The sequence below is a fragment of the Pseudonaja textilis genome, chromosome 10 (genome assembly GCF_049901715.1).
Source record: "Pseudonaja textilis isolate UNSWEBS1 chromosome 10, rPseTex1.2, whole genome shotgun sequence".
NCBI classification, from domain to species: Eukaryota; Metazoa; Chordata; class Lepidosauria; order Squamata; family Elapidae; genus Pseudonaja; species Pseudonaja textilis.
This window is the reverse complement of record NC_141999.1, coordinates 21,049,523-21,072,155: the sequence shown is the minus strand read 5'-3', so window position 1 is coordinate 21,072,155 and position 22,633 is coordinate 21,049,523. Positions and strand designations below refer to the sequence as shown.

General features: G+C 43.3%; 1 protein-coding gene and 1 long non-coding RNA gene across 2 annotated transcripts in view; one reads left to right on the top strand and one right to left on the bottom strand.

Moving 5' to 3' along the window:
* Positions 1-22,633, bottom strand: part of POU2F2 (POU class 2 homeobox 2) — a 106,696-nt gene that overhangs the window by 70,305 nt on the left and 13,758 nt on the right. Inside the window, exon 2 of the mRNA XM_087940105.1 lies at positions 7,144-7,196. Within this exon, the coding sequence (XP_087796231.1) occupies positions 7,144-7,174 (31 nt within the window). The 5' untranslated portion in view covers positions 7,175-7,196. The remainder of the gene's footprint in view (positions 1-7,143; positions 7,197-22,633) is intronic.
* LOC148124970 (uncharacterized) lies at positions 729-2,601 on the top strand. Its single transcript, XR_015744728.1, has 2 exons — positions 729-2,318; positions 2,529-2,601. It is a non-coding gene; the product is annotated as an uncharacterized LOC148124970 (long non-coding RNA).

The window sequence follows — 22,633 nt, the reverse complement described above, 5'->3', positions numbered from 1 at the left end:
GAGAAGCTGAGTTATCACAAATCTGCCACCCACCTTACGAAAAAAGAAAAAAGAAACTGTACAGAGCAGGGTCACCTAATAAGAAGTGTGCTGTTCTCACAAGGGCCACTTCAACCAGTAAAAGTGCCACAGCCCACATGTGTCATTTAAATGGACCTTGAGAATCGTGTTGGTCCCACTTCCTAACCTAGATTGACAAGATTCTTCCCGGGCGAGCGAGGGTGGCCTGTGGAAAAAATGCTTTTCTCTCGGATCTCCAGAGGTCTTCTTCCCCCCCCCTCCCCCTTTCAGCCCAAGCCAAACAGAAATACTCTGTTCTTTAAAAAAAAAAAAATATGGTGGATACCTTCTTTTTTCAATCCCCACCCATTCTGTACTAGGCACAATAGGGAAGCACAAATTGAATTTGTATGATAAAAACAATTCAACCTGCCCCAAATCCTTGAGACCAGAAGGAAAGAGAGGTAAAAGTAACTGTTCAAAATAACTGCTTTCCAATATAATGGCTGCTCAAAGTATTTACTATAACCTTTATGTATTCTTTCAATTTATACTACTTTTTTTCTAGAGCAGTATTCAAGTATGGAAGAAGATAAAATCAGAGCTGGAAGGGAAGATGGCACAGAGAATAATGGATAAAAAGAGGGGATATATATATATATATATATTTTATATATATATATATATATATTAATATATATATATATATATATATATATATATTAACGTTCAATGAGTTTCTTTAGGTGAGCTCAAAGCCAGTGGGATTTTCAACTATTTTTTTTCTCATAAGCTGCTTATATCTCAAACTGGTTTTAAAATTGTTTCAAAACTAGGGTCTGATTGATAACAGTTTACTAAAGCCCTTTTCAGTGAAAGCACCCATTCATGCTGTTCTCTGGCCCTTCATTCTTCTCCAGAGAACATACAGAGGTGCGCATGTGTGTATGTGCTAATTAACCCCGCTTTCTAGCAGCGGTTCAGAGACAGTCGAGTGCAAAACCATTTTCTACACAATTAAAAGATGCAGATAATAACTACACACACTGCATGGAGCATCCTGTCTGTTTCTTAGAAGATGAAAGGAGAGGCAGTATCCATATGTGGGTGTTGGGCTCAACAGAATGTTTCCTGCTACTCAGAATTGTATGGGCAGACTAAATTCCTAGATGCTAGCATCCAATTAAAAGATGGATGCAGCAACAGGTTTTTTTGATGGGGAAATAATTTTTTTAAAGGATCTAATTATTATCAACAATGATGATTATGGGACTGGAGGCTAAAACAAATAAAGGACAGTTGCTGGAAATGGGTATGTCTAGTTTAATGAAAAGAAGGACAAGGGGGTGACATGATAGCACTGTTCTAATATCTCAGGGGCTGCCACAAAGAAGAGGGAGTCAAGCTATTCTCCAAAGCACCAGAGGGCAGGACAAGAAGCTATGAATGGAAACCAATCAAGGAGAGAAGCAACTTAGAACTAAGGAGGAATTTCCTGACAGTGAGAACAATTAATCAGTGGAACAAATTGCCTCCAGAAGTTGTAGGTTTTTAAGAAAAGATTGGGCAACCATTCATCTGACATTGTATAGCGAACAGGGGTTGGACTAGAAGGCCTTCAAGGTCCCTTCCAGTCTATTACCCATAGATCTTTCTTGCTAAACTAAAGCCATCCCATCCACCTTTATCTGAGTCATTTACATTAGAACTAGGAGCACCAGCCCCCAGCCCCCAAAAATGATCATATAACATGTGTATAGATGAGCTGAAATATTAAAACTCATCCTGTAAAATGGACGAGAAAGCATTCTTCTTGTTTTTGCCAATCCAAGGCCTCTGCAGTTCTCAATAACATTCTGACTTTTATTTAGAATTGTTTTTCTCCCTCACTGAGAATTAAAGTTTTACAAATATGCAACATCCCTCCCATTGCTGACCTGTTATCTCTTTGCCCTTTAAACAACTATCAGAATGAAAAAGACGCAGTTTCAGCTCTCTTCCTATACAAGCTTAACCTATGCTTAATAGCACCCTAACTCCACTCCAAAACTTTGGAAGTTTAAAGAGCTATGTAACTCATTACTGTACTACAACATCAATGAGGATTTGATTTTTTTTTCCTTCCATAAAATTATCTAATAGCATATTTTGTGGACTCTCTGATGCTAAAAAAAAATCAGGAACCATCCTTATTATGGTTCTTAATTCTAGAGCCTTGCTAAAATTCTAAAGCTTTCTCTGTGGTTTTTTTTTTAGGCTGTTTACTAATTTCCCGGCAGTTACAGAGAAAAACCTTAACAGAGCCTTGAAAGGAAGAGGTAATCCTTTCTTTAAAGGGGTAAATTTAATCAGAACGGCTCTTCTCTTTCAGAAAGTAAAATAAAATTAAAAGGGCATAGAGGCAACAAAGAGAGAAGAATGGAAGATGGACTTCCTTTGTTGATATAGAATACTCACTAGGGTGTCATCACTGAATGCAAGAGGGGGAATATCATCATTTTTTCCCTTTCCTTTTTTGTTCTTTTTAGGGTGCAAGTGGGAAGGTATTTAAAAAAGCTTTCTATCCTCAGTGTACTTTTCTTATCTAAAGTGGAGATATTTTTTTTTAAAAAAAAACGACTGCTGCAAAAGGACAACAGTGAATGGCCAAAGGAAGCATTGTCTGTGTAATACAGAAGAGAAACATCTGGGCTAAGCCTTCAACATGTGGGTGGAAGGGTCTCTGTGTTTCGCGTTACTTTATTCCTGCCTTGGGTATTGATGTCAGCAGGCTTTGGGGACAATCCTTTCTACTTTTAGCAAAGACATCATCCTAAATCTTCACACCTTTTCCTCAAGAGGCCAATAAAACTGGGCAGAAGGCTGGTGTGCGGGGAAACCCCACTTGGTAATCATCTATGTCACTTTCCGAAAACTGTACAGTCTGTTGCTTCGTGCATGCAAAATACTCAATAAAGGCAATTCTGCATTTTAAAATGTGGAACAGGAGAGTGCTGTTTATTTGAAAGAGCCCCAGAATTGGAGGGTGGGGGGAAACAGATACTCTATAGGAATCGGATGCATAAATATATTTTATCCAATTATTCTGACTCTGAATGAGAGGCTAATAGAGGAGGCCAAGGCCATATTCCTTGCCGCTTCAAAGAAACTCTGCATTGTAAAGGTTTGGTTGGACAGATGAAGTTCTGTTCTCCATCCTTGCTCTTCTGTCTGAATTACAAGCAACAGTACAAACCTGAGCAAAATAATTGGATGGTGACCATGAGGTGATGGGGTTATTTATATAGCACTTTTTAACAATCGCTGATCATCAAGCAAAGTGTACACACAACAAAAATCCCAGCCATCTGTACCACAAACAGTCCCATCAAGCTCTGCTCAGTTTTTAAAGGCTCTAAGATTCGTCGGCCTTCCTTCAGAAGGACACTAAAGGAACCACTGTCCGGACACAGCTGGAATTCCTAGCTCCTTCATGCATCTTTCAATCCCATTATTTAGCATTGTAGCTTCTTAAACTAATCTGAAAAGATTAACTATAGTAATACCTGATTTGCAGACCCCATCCATTCTTTAAGCATCCATAGAGAGACAGTAGCCTCAAGCATTTATGTATGGGGAAACCCAACACCCAAGCTTTCTTTCATCCTCCACTGAGGGTGCCTACAATGTCCACTAACTACATGTGGTCTCTTGGTGAAGCAGGCCCTAACATGCCAGTCAAAGCTACCATATGTTTCTCCAAACTCCCACCTTCCTTCCAGGCATTTATTGGTTAAGTTCCTAATGTTAAACTTCCCGCTGGAATTCAAGATGATGACCCTAGCACTGTCTCCTCCAACTTTTCTCTGCACATCCATTCTAAGAATTGGCTGAAAGAAGAAAGCTCAGTCAAGCAATGAGTTTCCATAACAGGGTGAGCCAAAACTTAGGTACTCTCACTGCTAGTCCAAAACTTAATCCACCACACTATCTTTGTGGATTTTTGTTCACTGTTTCTGGCTAGGAAATAGTACAACGGTTCTGAAGAAAGGACAAAAGAGAATTTCAGGAGTGCACAATCAATCTGTGAAGAGTAACAGTGGCTTTGCCCTTTCTCTCTTTCCCCTCTTTCTCTCTTTCCCCTCTTTCTCTCCCACTCTGTCCCTCTTTTTCTCTCCCTCGCTTTCTCTTCCCCTTTCTTTCCCCTTTCTCTTTCCCCTTCTCTCTTCCTCTTTCCCATTCTCTCTTCCCCTTTCTCCCTCGCTTTATTTTTCTCTCTTTCTCTCCCTCTCTTTCTCTGTTTTTCTCTTTCTCTCCCCCATTCTTTCCCCTTCTCCTCCTCTCTCTTCCTCTTTCTCTCCCTCTCTCTTCCTCTTTCTCGGCCGCTTTATTTTCCTCTCTCTTTCTCTCCCTCTCTCATAGCAATGGTTCTTGCTTACAATCCAACCAGATATGAACTCAGTACTCTGGAATACTCCTCCCAACATCTTTCAGGTGTCTTTTTCCTCCTCCCCCCCACCTTTTTTTTTTTTTTTTGCCCAATAGGAGCCACAGGTAGATTTACTAGAACTAAGGCTTGGGCAGCAGACCTAACCGCCCTGATAATGCTGATTCCAGACCGCAAATCACATATCAAGATAGCAGCTGCTATTAGCTGCCAAGGAGAAAACATTCATCTGGGTTGTGCCTGTATATTTTCCCCTGTATAGCTAACAGCAGTTATGGATTAGGGAAGGAAGAAAGGATTAAACAGCCTTCCTCACTATGGCAGCTGTCGTCAGAAGAAAATTTCCGCATGAGATCCGACTGAGTTCAACCTTCCTCAACCTGTTGCTTTCTGGATAATGTTAAGCATGTTAAGGGACAGTGGGGCAACTCATTGGAGGACACTGCCAGGTTATACAAGGCCGATTTGGAGCCCTGGGATATCCTTACTATTTGGAGCTGCCAGTGGAGAATGTATGCAGAGAAGCTGTAGCAGACATGAAAAAGGACTCTGAAAGCCCCCCCGTTTTCCAGGGGGTATCAATCCAAAATCGTTGCATTTTTATTCCATTAAGAATGCCTCCTAGCTTTTCAGCTGGCGCTTTTTAAAAATATTTCCCTCACACAATATTTCGCTCATACATTTTGAACTTTAGTCTTCGGTTTTATGCAGTTTAACCAGTAGGGCTTCTACTATACAGGAGACTCCAAACGTGGCGACTTTAAGCCTTGTGGACTTCAACTCCCAGAATTCCCCAGTCAGCATGGTTATCTGGGGAATTGTGGGAGATGAAGTCCACAGGTCTTAAAGTTGCCAAGTTTGGAGACCGCTGCTCTATAATGTCTCGGCACCGCTGAATATTATCCCTTTATTTTGTGCATCTGCAGCATGCGAAGGCCTATAGCCTCCATATGAAAGATGATATAGGATCAGTGGTGTACACACCGGGCTTAAGAGTACTTCTAGACAGGCATCAGCCAGTGCTACTGATGACAAGGAGGGAATAATAAGAAAACTTGAAAGTTGTGATAGGAGAACACACGACAGACAGAACTGAAGCTTTTCCTCATGGCTGTGTTAAAGTTTATTCCTCTAGGGCAGCATTTTCAACCTTGGCAAATTTAAGGTTTGTGGACTTCAACTCCCAGAATTCCCCAGCCCACATGAGCAGGCCCATTTTTCAAGGAAAAAGTTGTTGAAGAATATCTAAGTTCTTCACTGCCTGCCAATTCCCCTTTATCTTATGAAAGACTCTCTTGGATGTCCAGGTAATCCTCAAGTTACAACAACAGTTGGGACCAGAATTTCTGTCGCTCAATTAAAGTAGTTGTTAAGTAAGTCATAGTTGATTTTACAATCTTTTGGGTTGTTGTTTTTTTTTGCCGTGGCTCTTAGCCAAATCGCTGCAGTTGTTAAGTGGATCATGGTCTTTAAGCAAATCCAGCTTCCCCTATTGACTTTGCTTGTTGGAAACCAGCTGAGGAGGCTGCAAATGGCCACCCGATGACTCAGGGATGCTGCAACCATTGCAAATACATATTGGTTGACAAGCCGGCCAAATTTTAATCTTGTAACCATGGGGATGCTGCAAGGATCGTAAGTGTGAAGAATCGCTTTTTTCGGCGTCATCGTGGTTTCAAAGAGTCGCTATAAGAATGATTGTAAGTGGAGGACTACCTGATCTATTTGGAGCTGGGAGGATGGCATCTGATTCAGGGAACAGTATGAATTGGCGGGAAAGGGTCAAAAAAGGTTGGAAAAGGATTATCTATTCCATAAACTCCTAGGTCATTTTTCTCCAACCCGAAGCTGTCTAAATCGATTTGATTACAGTGATCAACACCCTCAAGCAAATATAATGGCCAGGCTGATGGAGAAGGATGAGGCTTGGAGCCAAAGGTATGCAGCTGCCAGGTACAAGTCAAAAAAGTCGAAAGGGCAGCCGCCACAGCGGAATCAAAACTTTTATCAGTTTTCATGTGCCTCACGGAGAGAAAGTTGCGATATAACCGTTGACCGTACCCTGTGGTAAAAATCCGGTTGTAGCCCGATGATATCGAAAGGGCATCAATTGGAGAGAAATGCTTCCCTCCATAAATGCTTCACGGCCCCCAATTACTTTCTTCCCATCCAGCAATTTCCCAGGGAAAACCATTACAGGCAGTCCTAGACCTACGACCACAGTTGAACCAAAAATTTATGTTGCAAAGTGAGACGTTTGTTAAGTGAACTTTGCCCCGTTTTACGACCTTTCCTGCCACAGCTGTTAACTGAATCGCTGCAGCGTTTGAGTCAGTGACATGGTTGTTAAGTGAATCTGGCTTCCTCGTTGACTTTGCTTGTCAGGCGTTCGCAAAAGGGGATCGCGTGTGCCCGGGATAATGCAACCGTCATAAATAAGAGTCAGTTGCCAAGCATCTGAATTTTGGACATGCTGCAAGGCAACAGTCATGTGAAGAACAGTCATAAATCACTTCTGTAACTTTTGTAACTTTGACCAGTCACTAAATGAACTGCTGTAAGTCAAGGATTACCTGTCTTAGAGTTCTGCATATGTCTATTTGTAAGAGGAGTGTAATAAAAATGTTTTTTTTTTAAAAAAACAAGTGTTTTCTCTTTTTTTTCCCTTTAGGAGGTTCCCCACTGGCCCCAGAAACAGATTTTAGAGAATCACTGACCTTTGGGGCAGAAGCAGCAGCTGTAGTACATTCACTCCAGTCCAGTCCAGAACCTGGAAAAAGAAAACTCTGGGTTAGGAATTGGGGCCAGTTGTGGGTAGAAAGTCACTTGGAGACGACACACTGACGCCCACTGAAAAAGTGGCACTCCAAATCTATGCATGATGCACTGTGTCAATTACAGGTCGTCCTCGACTTATGACCACAATTGAGCCCAAAGTTACTAAGTGGGAGATATTTCTTAAGTGAAAGTTTGGCCTCATTTTACGCCCTTTCTTGCCACAGTTGTTAAGTGAATCGCCGCAGTTGTTACGTTCACGGTTGTTAAGTGAAACTGGCTCCCCCGTTGACTTTGCTTGTCAGAAGGTTGCCAAAGGGGATCACGTGACTCCAGGTTGCTGCAACCGTCATAAGTACATGCCAGTTGCCGAGTGAATTTTGGTCACGTGACCATGGGGATGCTGCAAGAATTGTGTGACAAACAATCATAAGTCTCTTGTTTCAGTGCCACCGTAACGTCAAATCGTCACTAAATGAACTGTTGAAAGCCAGGGACTACCTGACAACCTGCCAATATAGATATAGTTATACGGATATATTTGTGTAAGTTCAGAAGCGGTAACACATCTTATAATCTGAGGCAAAGAATCATTTTCAGGAAAGCGGCAGAGACAGACTTGCCGCGGTATTATCGCACACATTCTTTTGTCCCGTAGCTCTCTCTAATCAAACAAGTTGGGCAGACTCTTGAAATGCTAGCAAAGCCACCGGGCCTGACGGATCAAGGACAACAGCAGAACCGGAAAAAGAAGGGCCATCTCAAGCCCTCTTTGTCTCAAGCTCAACCGATCCGGAAGCCGCCCGTCTAATTTGTAAACGTAAAGCCAAAGGTGAAGTTGGACTGTAAGAGGAAAACGTAGAGATGGGAAGTTTAATCTCCCCCAATCTCTCCATCCATGGGCCCTGGAAAGACCTACAACCAAAGGTAGTATGATTCAAAGAGATGCCTATCAAAGTCAGAATTTCTGGCCAAGAGTCAGGGCCAGTTTGAACTCTGGATATCATTACCCTAAGCAAAAGTCCTTTGGTATGTCCATGCTCCTTCTCAACTCCCTAGTGATGGACAGCAATGATGTGTCAACGGATGGCTGATGAAGCTGGTTATTATGCTTTGGGGCAGAGCTGCCGCGCTGGCCTTATGGGAAAAGGGAATGACAGAAGGTCTCCAGAGCAGTGGTGGGATTCAAAAAATGTTACTACCGGTTCTGCGGGCGTGGCTTGGTGGGCGTGGCAGGGGAAGGATACTGCAAAACCTTTCCGTCAGAGGTGGGATTTGTTGGTTCTCTGAACTACTCAAAATTTCCACTACTGATTCTCCAGAACTGGTCAGAACCTGCTGAATACTACCTCTGCTCCAGAGGGCCAAAGTCAGCATTGGTCATCATCCCTGTCTATTGTTTGGGCCACCTATTAGAAGTTAGTCTGCTCGGCGAAAGAGAGAAAGAGACAAACCAGCATGGTATGGCTTTGCCTCTTCTTTTTAAGCTTGGGAGTCCAGCTCTCTTAACAGTCATATCCAATGCCTCCTGCTTCTGTTTATGAATATTACAGAATCCTTGAACTCATATCATTTCTAGAGTAGAGTAGAGTAGAGTAGAGTAGAGTAGAGTAGAGTAGAGTAGAGTAGAGTAGGATAGGATAGGATAGGATAGGATAGGATAGGATAGGATAGGATAGGATAGGATAGGATAGGATAGGATAGGATAGAATAGAATACTTTATTGGCCATGGACACAGAAGGAATTTGTCTTTGGTGCAACTGCTCTCCGTGTACATAAAAGAAAAGATACATTTGTCCAGAGTCAAGAGTTATAACTAACAGGTAATCCTTGACTTACAACCATTCACCGTTTGAATTACAACAGCATTGAAAAAAATGACCATCTTTCACACTTACGACCGATGCAGCATTTCCCAAGATCACGTGATCAAAATCTGGGCGCTTGGCAACTGGCATGTATTTAAGACCGTTGTAATGTCCCGAGGGTCATGTGATGCCCTTTTGCAACCTACTGACAAGCAAAGTCCATGGGGAAGCCAGATTCACTTAACAACTGCAATGATTCACTTAACAACTGTGGCAAGAAAAGTCGTAAAATGGAGCAAAACGCTCTTGCTTGGCAATGAAAATTTTGGGCTCAATTGGGGCTGTACGTTGAGGACTATATGTACGCCATCTATGGGTTACCTATGGCCTGTGCAAAGCTGCACACCAGAGGTAGCCATTGCCAGCTCTGATTGGTCACTAAATATAGGGTCACACAACTGAGATGGATTAGATTCGGCCCAGTATCACAAAAACGGGTAGAATTTGCAGTTAACCAACTGTATGAGTTCAAAGGGCCTTTTTTCAGAGTCAGGGCTATTCTCAGAAATAAATATTTCAATGCTAAAAAGCCAGGGGAATTTTTCAAGACCAGACTTGGAAAAGGATAAGGAGACATATTTCTTCCTCTGTCTTTTTTCTCTCTTTTTCTTTTTTGACTGTCCTACAGCCAATATTTCAAAGTACTCCTGTGAAATGAAGGAAGGAAGGGGCCTCCCTTGTGTGAATAAAAGTGGTTCTGGGTTTGACCATGGACCAGCAGAAGAATTCACAAGTACTTGTGACTTTCCCCACCACCACCACCACCACCACACACACACACACCTTATTTCAAAGTACACCTTGCCTTTCGGCTTCAATGTCTTTTACCAAAACCTTTCCTTTCCACCTGTAACCCTTTTCTGCCCATTCCTCTTTCCGCACTCCTGACTCTCAGCGCCCCCCCCCTCTGGAATCGACCTAAGCCACCCACCCCTACCCCTTGCCCCCCATCCCACCCCTGGCGATGGCGCACACCCACAGTTGTTCCTGCTAATCAGCCGATGTCATCTGCGGAGTGAAGTCTTTGCTTAAAGAGATTTAGGGCAGGAATCAATAGGAAATTTAAAAATCAATGCGGTTAGTATGAGAAAATCAATGCCGTTTAATCGGCCTGCCGATCCCCAGTCACAACAATTAGAAGGCTGGGATGTTCTACATCCTGTTACACAGCCATTAGCGTCAATATTTGTGTAAGTGATGGCAGGGGGTGGGGGGGCGGGAGGGAAGAGGGGGAACCCCAGACTTGCACTAGAGAACTTGAAAGCTGGAGGAAGCCTGCATTTGGGGACCGACGAAGGAAATCCTACATCTTCGACCTGCTATTTCCTTGGAGAGGAGGTTACACAGAGGTTTTTCTCCGTCTCCCTTTGCAGAATTATTAAGATCGGCTGTTTCTGGGCTCCCTTCCGGGGGCCACAATGGAGTAAAACTCTAGGATTCTGGGCTGGGTCAATTAGAAACCTGGCTTCCCGGGGCAGGAAAAAAACAAAACATTTTCCAAAGGGGTGCTTGACGCTGTTCTCCAGCTAAAGGGCCCTGGGAATTAAATGGGAGAGAAGGGCTGACTTTGGGAAAAGCTGAATGCCGGAGCCATTGCTTAAGACAGCATTTTGAAACCAACAGGTGGGCAGAACGCATTTGCTGTAGCAACAGATACCTCCCCCGCCCAGCCCCGTGCCTTTTTAATATTCATTCTCAGGAGCGGTTGGGATGGAAGAAGGAAAAGCAAAGAGGTTGAGAGCTGCTCCAGGAGGACAGGAGGATATGGAATGTGGAGGGGAGCCAACGATTACGGTGAATTCTGGGAAGTGGCTGGCTGGGGAATTCTGGGAGTTTGAAGCCCACAAAGTTAGAAATCCTTGCCATAAAGGAACAGGTAGGAGATGGCTGAAGAAGAGGAAGAGGCCTAAGATGAAGTATCAGAGACTGGCTCTCCCCAAAAGAGGGACAATCAGGATGCGCCTTCGATCAAGGAGGCTAAATGTTTTGATGGCTGAGCGCATCGTGTTTAAAATCAGAGAGAGGGACACAGTGGGAGCAGCCATGATGCACATTGAGAAAAGTTGGCATTTTGGAAGCGTTTCTTGGGGTTCCTTAAAATGGGGACCAGCGATGCCACCCATTTTTAGCAGGGAGCAATCAGACGCAGCTGCAAAGAAAGGGTTTGAGGTCACATGAAGTGTTAGTACCACTTTAAAATGCCTTGGTGAGACCACACTTGGAATAATGCATCCAGTTTTGGTTGCCACGATACAAAACAGATGTTGAGACTCTAGAAAAAGTGCCGAGAAGAGCAACAAAGAAGATTAGGGGACTGGAGGATAAAACATACGAAGAACAGTTGGCAGGAATTGGACATGTCTAGTCTAGTGGAAAGAAGGACTAGTGGGTGACATGATAGCAGTCTTCCAATATCTCAGGGGCTGCCCCAAAGAAGAGGGAGTCAAGCTATTCTCCAAAGCACCTGAGAGCAGGACAAGAAGTAATGGATGGAAACCAATCAAGGAGAGAAGCAACTTAGAACTAAGGAGGAATTTCCTGACAGTTAGAGCAATCAACAGTTGCCTGCAAACAGTTGTGGCATCACTGGCAGTTTTTAAGAAAAGATTAGACAACCATTTGTCTGAAATGGTATAGGGCTTCCTGTCTAAGTAGAGTGTTGGCTTAGGAGACTTCCAAGGTCCATTCCAACTCTATTGTTCTGGGCCTTATTTGGGAAGGAAGCCAAAGAGCCTCACCTTAAGCTTGTCTTTGGCAGGCAGCACAACTCCAGAGTGGCTTCAAAACTAGGTCTCAAACTGAGTTTGGAAGTGAGTCCTGCCTTTTGGAGGGGGCAACTGTGGCCTAGTGGTTAGAGCAAGGGACGGTGATATATATACATATATATATATATATATATATATATATATATATATATATATATATATATATATATATATATATATATATATATATATATATGGCTTTTATATATATATATATATATGAAAATCCTTTAGTCTTGACTCCTCTCAGACGGGCTTCCAAGTATAGGGTTGACCAGAAGGGGTTCGGACAGGAAGGCTTGCTGCGAGGCACTGACGAAGCACCCGCTCCCCGGAGCCAGATCAATGTGTCAGCGCGGGGGTCACTGGGAATTCCCCCAATCAATGTGTTGGTGTTTCTAGGCCGTGGTCGCCTAGATTAGCGTAGTAGAGAGTTGACAGGGGCACTAATCAGGCTGTCAATAACCTTGACCCTGGACAATTAACTTATCGACAGGAACAGGGCAATGGGAAATACATGGGCTGTGGGTTAGGAGGTATGGGAAAAGACCCACGTGCAGTCTGTGAAAAACAGGGAACACCTGCTCAACATGAGACCCTATTGCTGGTTGCTTCTTCAGGGCCAAAGCCGCCCCCCACCAAAAAATAAAATAACTGGAGAGACCTGGCTAAACTGATTTGTCTTAATAACCTACCTCTATTATCATCTTTGTTTTAAAAAGGTTCACAATTGCAGCACCGTTTTCTGTCCCAATGCTGGCCAGTCCAAATGGTTGTTTTCCAACCGCTGGCCAATCCTGCTTCCATGAAAATTGGGAGCAGGAATCCTGAGGTCTAGAAACATCTTTTTTTTTAAAAAAAAAAGCAACTTGGCATTTCGAGTCTTTTCAAGGCCAGATAGCAACTGAGCAGAGAAAAGTATATTTTCCAATTTACAAAATCTGTATTGCTCACTCAGTTCCGAAGTAATTTGCTGATAGAAGGGAATATTGGCAGCTCAGGGTTGAACCGTGGGGTCCTTGGTGCTCTCTGAGCTTGGTGGTTTTCTTGCAGACGTTTCATGACCAAATTAGGTAACGTCATCAGTGCAGCCTCCCAGGGTCACGTGATTGCCACTTGCGACCTTCTTGGGTGCCTTCTGACAAGCAAAGTCAATGGAGGAAGCCAGATTTGCTTAACAACCGTGTAACTCACTTCACAACTGCAGCGTTTCGTTTAAGAACCGTGACAAAAAAAGTCTGCCTAATCGAGAGTGATTTACTTAATGACCGTCTTACTTAGCAACAAAAACTCTGCTCCCTGTTGTGGTTGTAAGTTGAGGACTACCTGTAACCGGGACTTAGAAATGTCCAGCCCACTCAAGCAACCAATATAAAGGATAAAGGCACCACCCTACGTTTTGGGTGGGGAGGGTCTTAAAGAAGCCACACGAAACATCAAACCTATTCAGTAACGTTGATGCCTCTTGAAAAGAAGAGACCGATTCTCCCGTCTTATCTCTGCCAACCCCGAGCCAGGAAAACAGGCCGCAGGAACCTCAACCAGCAGGCCATTCTGCCACAAATATTTCATGAGATTTGAGGATCGTGAAGTCACGGCGTGTGCCCCCCCCAAAAAAGGGGGGGGCGGGGCTCTGGTCACATGGCTGTGGCCGCCATCCTGACTTTTTCAACCTCCCTCTAGGCCTCCCCAATAAGTCAACGGCATTCAGCCGCGACTCTTGTTTTTATACCTTGCAAAAAACAACAACACACCTTCTCTTTCAACAACTCTGAGCCGGTTTCCCTCCTCCCCTTTCCTCTTTCACGAGCAACATACCTGGATAAGATAGAGCAGGGACGGCATCAATACTTTAGCCGTTGGATGGTGTTTAATGAATTAGTGTACTTCCAGGCACAACTGGGTCTTTTTAAAGACAACCCCGCAATTGCATACTCTCCTGGGTTGGACGGAGAATATATTGCAAGTATGGGTTGGAGTGTCCATATGGCCGGTAATGTACAGGGTACGGTGGGGGGGTCATGTTTTCCCTGGATCCCATTGTCTTGCCACTCCTCCCCCACCCTCACCTTTTATGACCCCATAAATATGAATTCGAAACCATCGTGGTAAAGGTCACAAGGGCAGGCAAGGAATAATGGCTAAGAGACATGATTGGTGAGAGGAGCCTGATATTTCCATTGGCCACAAAATATGCCAAGGTCTAAAAATGAGCAAGAGTAGGGGGGGGAAACCCCCCCACAACAGAATAGTGTCTGGGACAAACCAACAAGAAACAGAACAATATAGCACATATATCCCCCAAAGTCATACAGCTGAGAAAATACAGACAAGCCGGCACCGATAGCGAGGTAGGAAATTCATCCATGCTAAAAAAAAAAAAACACAACAACTCGTGCAGCAAAGGAGAAATATATCTCTTGATGTATTTGGAGTAAGTAACAGTATATATGTTAATGATTTTGCTCCACTGGTTTTTAATTCGTTTCCCTGGGGCTGGAGACATAAATAATTATGGCTTTTCCAGGATTGAAAATGGTCAAAGAGGCAGGGTTTCTCATCATGGTCACTGGACAGGCAGGCTTGGGGCGAGTTTGTTCAAACCTGCCACGCCTGTTCCCCAGAAAAGAAAATATACAAGTTGCCTCTCTTTTTTTTTTTTTTCAAACTACCTTCCACAGTCGGGATAAAGGAACATATAAACATTAAAAAAGAGAAGAGGTCAACATCTATGGAGATTCTCAGTCATCCAGGTTACGGTTTTCCCAAAAGTGTTTTTTTTTTTTCCCCCAAAAGGCAACTGGACTTGGCTTTTCCTTGAAGACGTTTCGCTTCTCATCCTAGAAGCTTCTTCAGGTTCTTGGATAAGAAGCAAAATGTCTTCAAGGAAAAGCCAAGTCCGGCTGCCTTTTGAAAAAAAAAACACCTTTGAGACCGAAGAGGTCAAGATATGCTCAAGGCTGCTTCCTAGGATTTGCATTTTCAAACGCACTGAAGTCAAATGGGCATGGATAAATAAGAGGAAAACTCCAAATTAAGCCAAGATCTACTCATGCGCTGAGGACTGAAGGAGGAGATCCATTGAAATTTGGCTTGTGGGTTTTTCAAGATGTTCTCATGCGTTATTTTTGGAAAGAGGATGGTGAATAAGATGAACATTTAGCCTGGTATAGGAAGATTGCAGAGTCCTTTAAAAGCATGCCAGGGTGTCTCATTTTCAAGAACGGTTAAGAGTCTTTTGTTGTAGGGTGAAATAACCTTCATGGATGTAAATATACCTTATAGTAGGGTGTCTTATTTTAAAAGCAGCATGCCTGCACATTTGAAATGTATTTTATATTCACATGTACTCCCAAATGCTTTGAGAAAAATAACAGCATGTTGGATCGTAGGTGCAGCTTGCCCAGAAATGCCTGCCAACAGTCAGGAAGGAAGGAAAGCCGGGGGTATGCTGGGCGCTGGGCTCAAATATACACCTCCGTTCATGTTTGCAAACTTGAATGCATGCTTTCAGTGATGCTAGCGATGTGCATAATGTCTCATTTTATGTGGCAGCTGTCGCCAATGTCTTTTTCTGCAGAAGGAGGAACACCGCTCATTCTGAAACTAACAAGAGACCAAACAAGGGTCAAAGGAAGAGAAACTGTTCTACTGTGCACCCAGGCAGGATACGCAGACATCCTTAAAGAAAAAAAGAAAAAAGAAAAGAAACATCTACGGTATAACCTTAGCTTCCTCTCTCTTCCATCGCTTTTTAAACTGCTGGACCAGAATAAATGTGGATGGGAAACTGAACAACTGTACAGCCCAACGTCCTCAGTCAGGAATTGCTGAATCTGTGAAAATCTGCTCCAGAAATCTAGTTAGCAGACTCAGTTATAGCCTAATGCTTTTATTCTAGGAAAGGAGAGCGGGAGGAGAGGCAAAGATAGTGGGAAATCCAGACTCTGCAATGGGATAGGACCAAGGTATGCAGCAAATCCAGGCCTCCTGCAGTCCAGGGACCCATCATGATCATGGTGGAATTTCCCACACCTGCCTGTCCCCCCTTTTAAAAATTCCAGACCAAATAAACAAACACATACACACACACGCATACACATGCACACAAACTGTAGCCCAAAGTTGGCTGTAAAATAGATTTTACAGTGCTGTGTGCGGATGAGGGAAGATTATTTACAACGAAGGGATGGACGGACAGATGGGACGGAGGGAGGGAGGGAGGAAAGAAGGGAAGGAAGGAAGGAAGGAAGGAAGGAAGGAAGGAAGGAAGGAAGGAAGGAAGGAAGGAAGGAAGGAAGGAAGGAAGGAAGGAAGGAAGGAAACTAAATTAAACATCAGGTCCAATTTGGTAAGCACTGATGTATTTTCTTTCTTACTAAACCCCCATGGGTTTCAAGCTAGTTTTTCTGCAAGGGAATCTTCTATCAGAGCAATAGAATGGGGGCTAATTATGAAATAAAACTAATTAATCACTGCAAACCACAAGGCTGGCCCAGCGGGGCATTAAAGAGATGGCTTTTTTTTTTTCTTCTCCTCAGGGCACAGAAATTATTTGCTGCGAATGAATTATTTAATGACGTGGTGTTCATTATGTATTATTGATCAGAAAGAACGGTTATCATTGCCAAGATAGCCTAAGCTCCTATTCGCAAAATCCCTGTCATAGAGGAGGAACTGGTCTAATAAGGCATTATTCCTCCCATTAGAGCACCTAAAATTCTGCAGTTCTCATCGGAATGAACAGCTCAGGTTTTGCACCCTAAAGTTTTACTCTCGGCTGATTCAATTGGAGGTTGAGCTTTAAATCACCTGTGTAGCCATCCATGTTGCTTTTTTATATATCGGTTTATTTAAAACATGCATATGCACCCTTCTGAAAACACAGACAGCAAATGAAAAGAAACTTCTATGTAGCACCTGCCCAGAAGATTGAGAATTTGCAACATCTAAATCTTGGGGTAGCAGGCTGACTGAATCTATCTGATTATTAATGCCTGTCTGGTGCTACAATTCGAATTATTTGTGCCAGTTGTGGGTCTGCTGTCTTCTTTGATACTCTGCCCTGTGCAAAAGGCTCTTAATTCAAGTACAGATCATTCTCAACTTACAACTGTTGGTGAAAAAAGTGATTTATGACTATTTTTCACACTTACGACCACATCCCCATGGTCATGTTATCAAGTGCAGCAAAAAATTTCCCAGCATCCCTCGGTTTTGCAAACCCCCAACTGATGAAAAAAAAAAGAGAAATATACTCTATAGGTAGTCCTTGACTTACAACCACAATAAAGCCCCAAATTTATGCTGCTAAGTGAAACATCTAGTAAGTGAATTTTGCCCCATTTTACAGCCTTTCTTGCCTCCAAATGTGAGCCAGTGACCAAGTGTCTGAATTTTGATCACGTCACCATGGGGATGCTCAACGGTCGTAACTGCGAAAAAAGGCCCTAAGTCCATTTTTTTTCAGTGCTGTTGCAACTTTGGTCACTAAATGAACTGTTGTTAAGTCAAGGACTGTTTGTACTTTGCCCCCACCCCGTCCACCCACCTTCCCCCATGGATGCAATCCATTTTGTCAGGTTGCCAACTTCTTCCTCGGCCTTCCCTTTCTGTCTTGAAATAGGAGCTATTTGTTCAGATATTAAGCAGGACAGATTCATGACAGACCAAAAAATAGAGCTTCTTCGCAAAGGATGTAATTAACTTATGGAAAACCACTAGCACAAGGTATGGTGATGGCCACTAATTTAGACAGCTTAGAAAGGAATTGGAGAGGGGGGGGGGTTTAAACAAATTCATCGAGGACAGGTCTGTGAAAGGTTATTCGTTCTGACTGCTGCTGAGAGCATTTTAAGTCGAGGAGGACTAACCAATGTTTACCGGCTTACATTCACAGTACTTCTGAAAACCAACCTCAGAAGGCAACAGGGAGAGAAGCCATTGACTTGAAACTGCCCTTTCGAGCTTTCTACGCAGGTCTGTCACGCCGCATTTGGAAAAAAAACAAAACGTTGGGCTGGATAGACCTGTTCCGGAAAAGTCTCGGCACCTGTTCTTAGGCCTCTGAAGCCTTCTTGCCAGAAATAGAATTTTAACTGCTCAATTCCGCACCTGTCTGAAAGTCAGCAACTCCAACGGTACAGGTAGCAATACCAATAGCATTTAGACTTATATATTGCTCTACAGTGCTTTACAGCCCCCTCTGACTGGTTTACTGAGTCAGCCTGTTGCCCCCAACAATCTGGGTCCTCATTTGACCCACCTCGGAAGGAGGGAAGGCTGAGTCAACCTGGAGCTGGTCAGGATCGAACTGTTGGCAGAGTTAGCCTGTAATACTGCATTCTAACCACTGTGCCCCATGGAAGGGAGGGAGGGAAGAAGAGAGGAAGGAAGGAAGGAAGGAAGGAAGGAAGGAAGGAAGGAAGGAAGGAAGGAAGGAAGGAAGGAAGGAAGGAAGGAAGGAAGAGCAATAGCCCTTAGACTTATATACCGCTTCACAGTGCTTTCTAGCCCTCTCTAAGTGGTTTACTGAGTCAGCCTGTTGCCCCCAATAATCTGGGTCCTCATTTAACCCACCTCAGAAAGATGGAAGGGTGAGTCAACCTTGACCCTGGTGAGATTTGAACAGCCAAATTGCAGGCAGCCGGCAGTCAGCAGAAGTAACCTGCAGTACTGCACTCTAACCACTGCGCCACCGCAGCTCATAGTCCTCAACTTATAATTGAGCCCAAAATTTCTGCTGCTAAGCAAGACAGTTGTTAAATGATTTTTGCCCCATTTTATGACCTTTCTTGACTCAATTGTTGTGAATTACTGTACTTGTTAAGTTAGAAACATGGTTGTTAAGTGAATGTGGTTTCCCCATTGACTCTGCTGGTCAGGTCGCAAGAGCAGATCACATGACCCCGGGACATTGCAACCGTCGTAAATAGGAGCCAGTTGCCAAGCATCTGAATTTTGATTATGTGATCATGCGGATGCTGCAATTGTTCTCAGTGTGGAAGACAGCCATAAGTCACTTTTTTCAGTGTCCCGTTGTAACTCCAAATGGTCACTAAACCAATTGTTCAAGGACTACCTGTACAATTATTTACCATTGCAAAATTTTTATTCAGCCGTGCTAAAGCTGAGTATCCAGTGAGCAAAACTGCAAGTATTTGATGGATTTCCATAGCCCAAACAAACCATGTGGCAGCTATCCATTGGGCAGTACACCCCACTCCCCCGTTGTGGAAAGTAACAGGTCAAGATCAATCCTTTTGGGGATTGATTATCTGCTGGTACAAAATCTCACTGACGAATCTTCAGTTTTCCAAGAAAGAAGACTTGTGTCGGTGACCTTTGGCTCATTTTAAGAGAGGTGGAGAACAAATTAATATTTTAACATTACAAACCCCTGTAGGAATCTTGTCCCAGCTAGGGGTCTGGGAAGCACTTGGTTAGGAAAGTCTACAAAGAGACCTCCTCAGAGAGTGGGGTCTTCCTGGATCTGCAGCCCAAAGCCCCCTGAAAATTATTTGGTTGGTTGGCCAACCAAACCAACATTCATCCCTATCACAGGTAGTGCGTTTTGGTAAACTTTTGAACCAGATTTTCCTTGGCTCAGGAAAATGTGTTCCCTTAGTCTCCTAGAAGGCTGTTGAACTCAACAAGGAGAGCTAGAAAATGAGAAACTCCCTTTCTGACGGTAGATTTACCATCTCTATATGGAGAGAGGTTTATTTCTTTTAATAGCTGGAAGGCCTGATAATACTGTCCTAAGGGACATTCAGAAAGATCAATATTACTATTTATCATTTCTGCACTACCTTTTGCAGAATGGTGCGCAGGAGCCTGTTCTTAGCAGTTTTGAATTCCGAAATAATTATTCTAGAATCCCAGGAACTTCCTGACAATTTAAAATTGGGACTCAATGTATCAAAATATTACAAAACAAGAACTGGGAAAGGGGCACACTCAGAGATCTAATGTTTAGCAAACGAAGTTGCCAATAATATGCCCTCTGAAAGAGCTGCTTCTGTCCTCCTAGGCAGCTAGATGGAAAGATTCGACTTTTGAAAAGAGCCCGAATTTCCTATCTTGTTAGAAAATATGAAGGAGGTATAGCAGGGGTGGGATTCAATTTTTTTTACTATCGGTTCTGTGGGCGTGGCTTGGTGGATGCAGTGTGGCTTGGTGGGCATGGCTTGGTGGGCGTGGCAGGGGAAGGTTACTACAAAATCCCCATTCCCTCCCCACCCCACTAACCTGCTTTCCAGCTCCGTTCTCCTGTGTAGGGCAACCAAAGAAGACCCAGCCGATCAGCTGGGACTTGGGAAGCAGAGAATAGATGGGGTTGGCGGGGCCAGTCAGAGATGTTATTTGCCGGTTCTCCAAACTACTCAAAATTTCTGCTACTGGTTCTCCAGAACTGGTCAGAATCTACTGAATACCCACCTCTGAGGTATAGGAATTAGAAGCCACCATGTTTCCACTGAAAACAGTAGAAAAGCAGCCAGTGAAGTAAGCAAGAGAATATTATGATGGTGGCTTCTGCCCATCCCGTGAGCAGATCTTGTATGGTGGGCATGTTTTAGATCACCTGTGTGAAACACTGTCACTTGGAGGGATTCAGGAAGTACAGGCAGTCCTTGGTTACGACGGGCAGCCATATGTAATTATTAAGTAGAATAGAGCAGACCAGAGCAGGAGAGAATAAGCAACAGGCATTTCAAGAGGCAGATGTGGGATTAATTGTTTCACACCTATTGCATAGATCCTGCCCACTCCAGTGCTCTCCGGATGTGTGTGTGTCAAAAGTATTTCCATTAAATCTTTCAAGCTTCGTTTAAAAAAAAAAACTAAGTTAGTGAACAAGATTCTCTAAAGAAAGCAAGTTGTCACCATGACCATCTTCTGCAGACTATAGGTATAAATCAGAGTTTCTCAACCTTGGCTGCTTTAAAATGGGTGGACTTCAACTCCCAGAATTCCCCAGCCAGCAAAGTCCACCCATTTTAAAGCAGTCCGGGTTGAGAAAACTGGTGTAAATCAAAGGTGGGCAAGCTACCTAAAACCCCTAGGCCTCACTTTAAAAATCCACTGCAAGAAATTAGTTGGTCTCTGGAAATAAATCCCAGTTTCTTCCCTATTGGAGAAAGCAAAGAAGATGTCAGAATCAGGCAACCCAGGCAGAAAAGCTGCTTTTGGGTTTTGGCCCACCTATTGTTTGTTTTAACTCATGTAACATGCAGCTACCATGGGCTACACTAAAAAAATAAATGCAGCCCTCAACACAAAACACACTGAGGACCAGAGCGTTATGTCCCTTTCTCAATGCAAGGCGTTGCCTGAACTGACCAGGCACTCTAAATAATGGCCCACTGTCTTCTGTCCAAAGTCCAAAACTCATTTTTATAAGTCGTTGGATCAAACCACGAATGAGCAAGAGTGATAATAAAAGTACAGAAGACCCAGGAGACTGGCATTCAAATCTGTTCGGCTAAGGAACTCACTTGGGTGATTGCTACACGACTGCAGTCCACTTCTCTGATCTAACCTCCTTCAGATAAACTGCCCTTCCTTCAAATCTTGCTAGCTTTGACATTCCCTTTGTACATCTACAGCAGCTTTAACAATAAGAGGAAACTTGTAAAAGACTGTTGGACACGATATGAGGCTCCCTTTCCTTTTAATTGTAAAAGTGTGGAGAGAGAAACAATGGACCCTATTCAGAGAATGCAAGTTTCTAGATTGATTCATTCTCTTTGCCACAAAATTCTTGTGTGATTTTGGCCAAGACCCTTTGGGTTATATTGTACAGAGAGGTTTTTAAAACACCAATAGCCCTAATCCAACCAAGTGGTATCAATGATGTTCTAATTCGGTTTTTCTCAATCTGGGCAAGTTTAAGATGGTCGGACTTCAACTCCCTCACTGTTGGCTGGGGAATTCTGGGAGTTGAATCCAACCATCTTCAACTGTTCTTATCAATCTACTCATGCCCCGGAATGTTTAAATTTATCACTAAAAGGTAGCTTCGTTTAACAGACTCCTTAGCAAGAAAGAGCTTAATTGTGAGGAAGGCTAAAAGAGAACAGCGTCAACTTGAGAAATTGCCAATTAGATTCCCACTATTCCGATGCCTACACGAAGGCAAGTGTGTATTTTCCACATCTGAAGCCATCTTGAAAGCTCACTTACATTTTGCTCTTCTTATTTTAAATAACCACACTTACACCAACAGATCACATTCATGAAATTTTGTAGAGTTCTCTCCTCTCCTTGGATGCCATGAAACAAGCTCTATTCTGCTGACGTCTGTTGTAGGGAACACCTTTCTTTTTCATAAAGAACATGTCCTCTTCCTCTGCTTTCATTATATACATTACAAGTGCCGAACCTAGTTTAACAGTAATACTCTTTGTCTACAAAAACCTACAGTTTTGATGGGGACCAGCAGTCTCGGCAATATCCTGATTCAACACACTCCATAGCAGCATGAAACCTCTCCTGAATAATTACATTTGCCCATGGTTGCAAGCTTCCTAGAGGATCCACATACACTTGCAGAAGCCAGAGGTTTATACCATGCAAGGACACATCCATCCCCAGCCAGAAATATGGGAAGCAGAATAACAGAAATTCAGAGTTGGAAGTTGGGACCTTGGAGGCCTTCTAGTCCAACCTAGTCCTCAAGCAGGAAACCCTATACCATTTCAGACAAATGTTGGCCCAATCTCTTTCCTTAAAACTGTCAATGTTGGAGCACCCACAATTTCTGGAGACAAGTCGTTCCACTGATTAATTGTTCAAA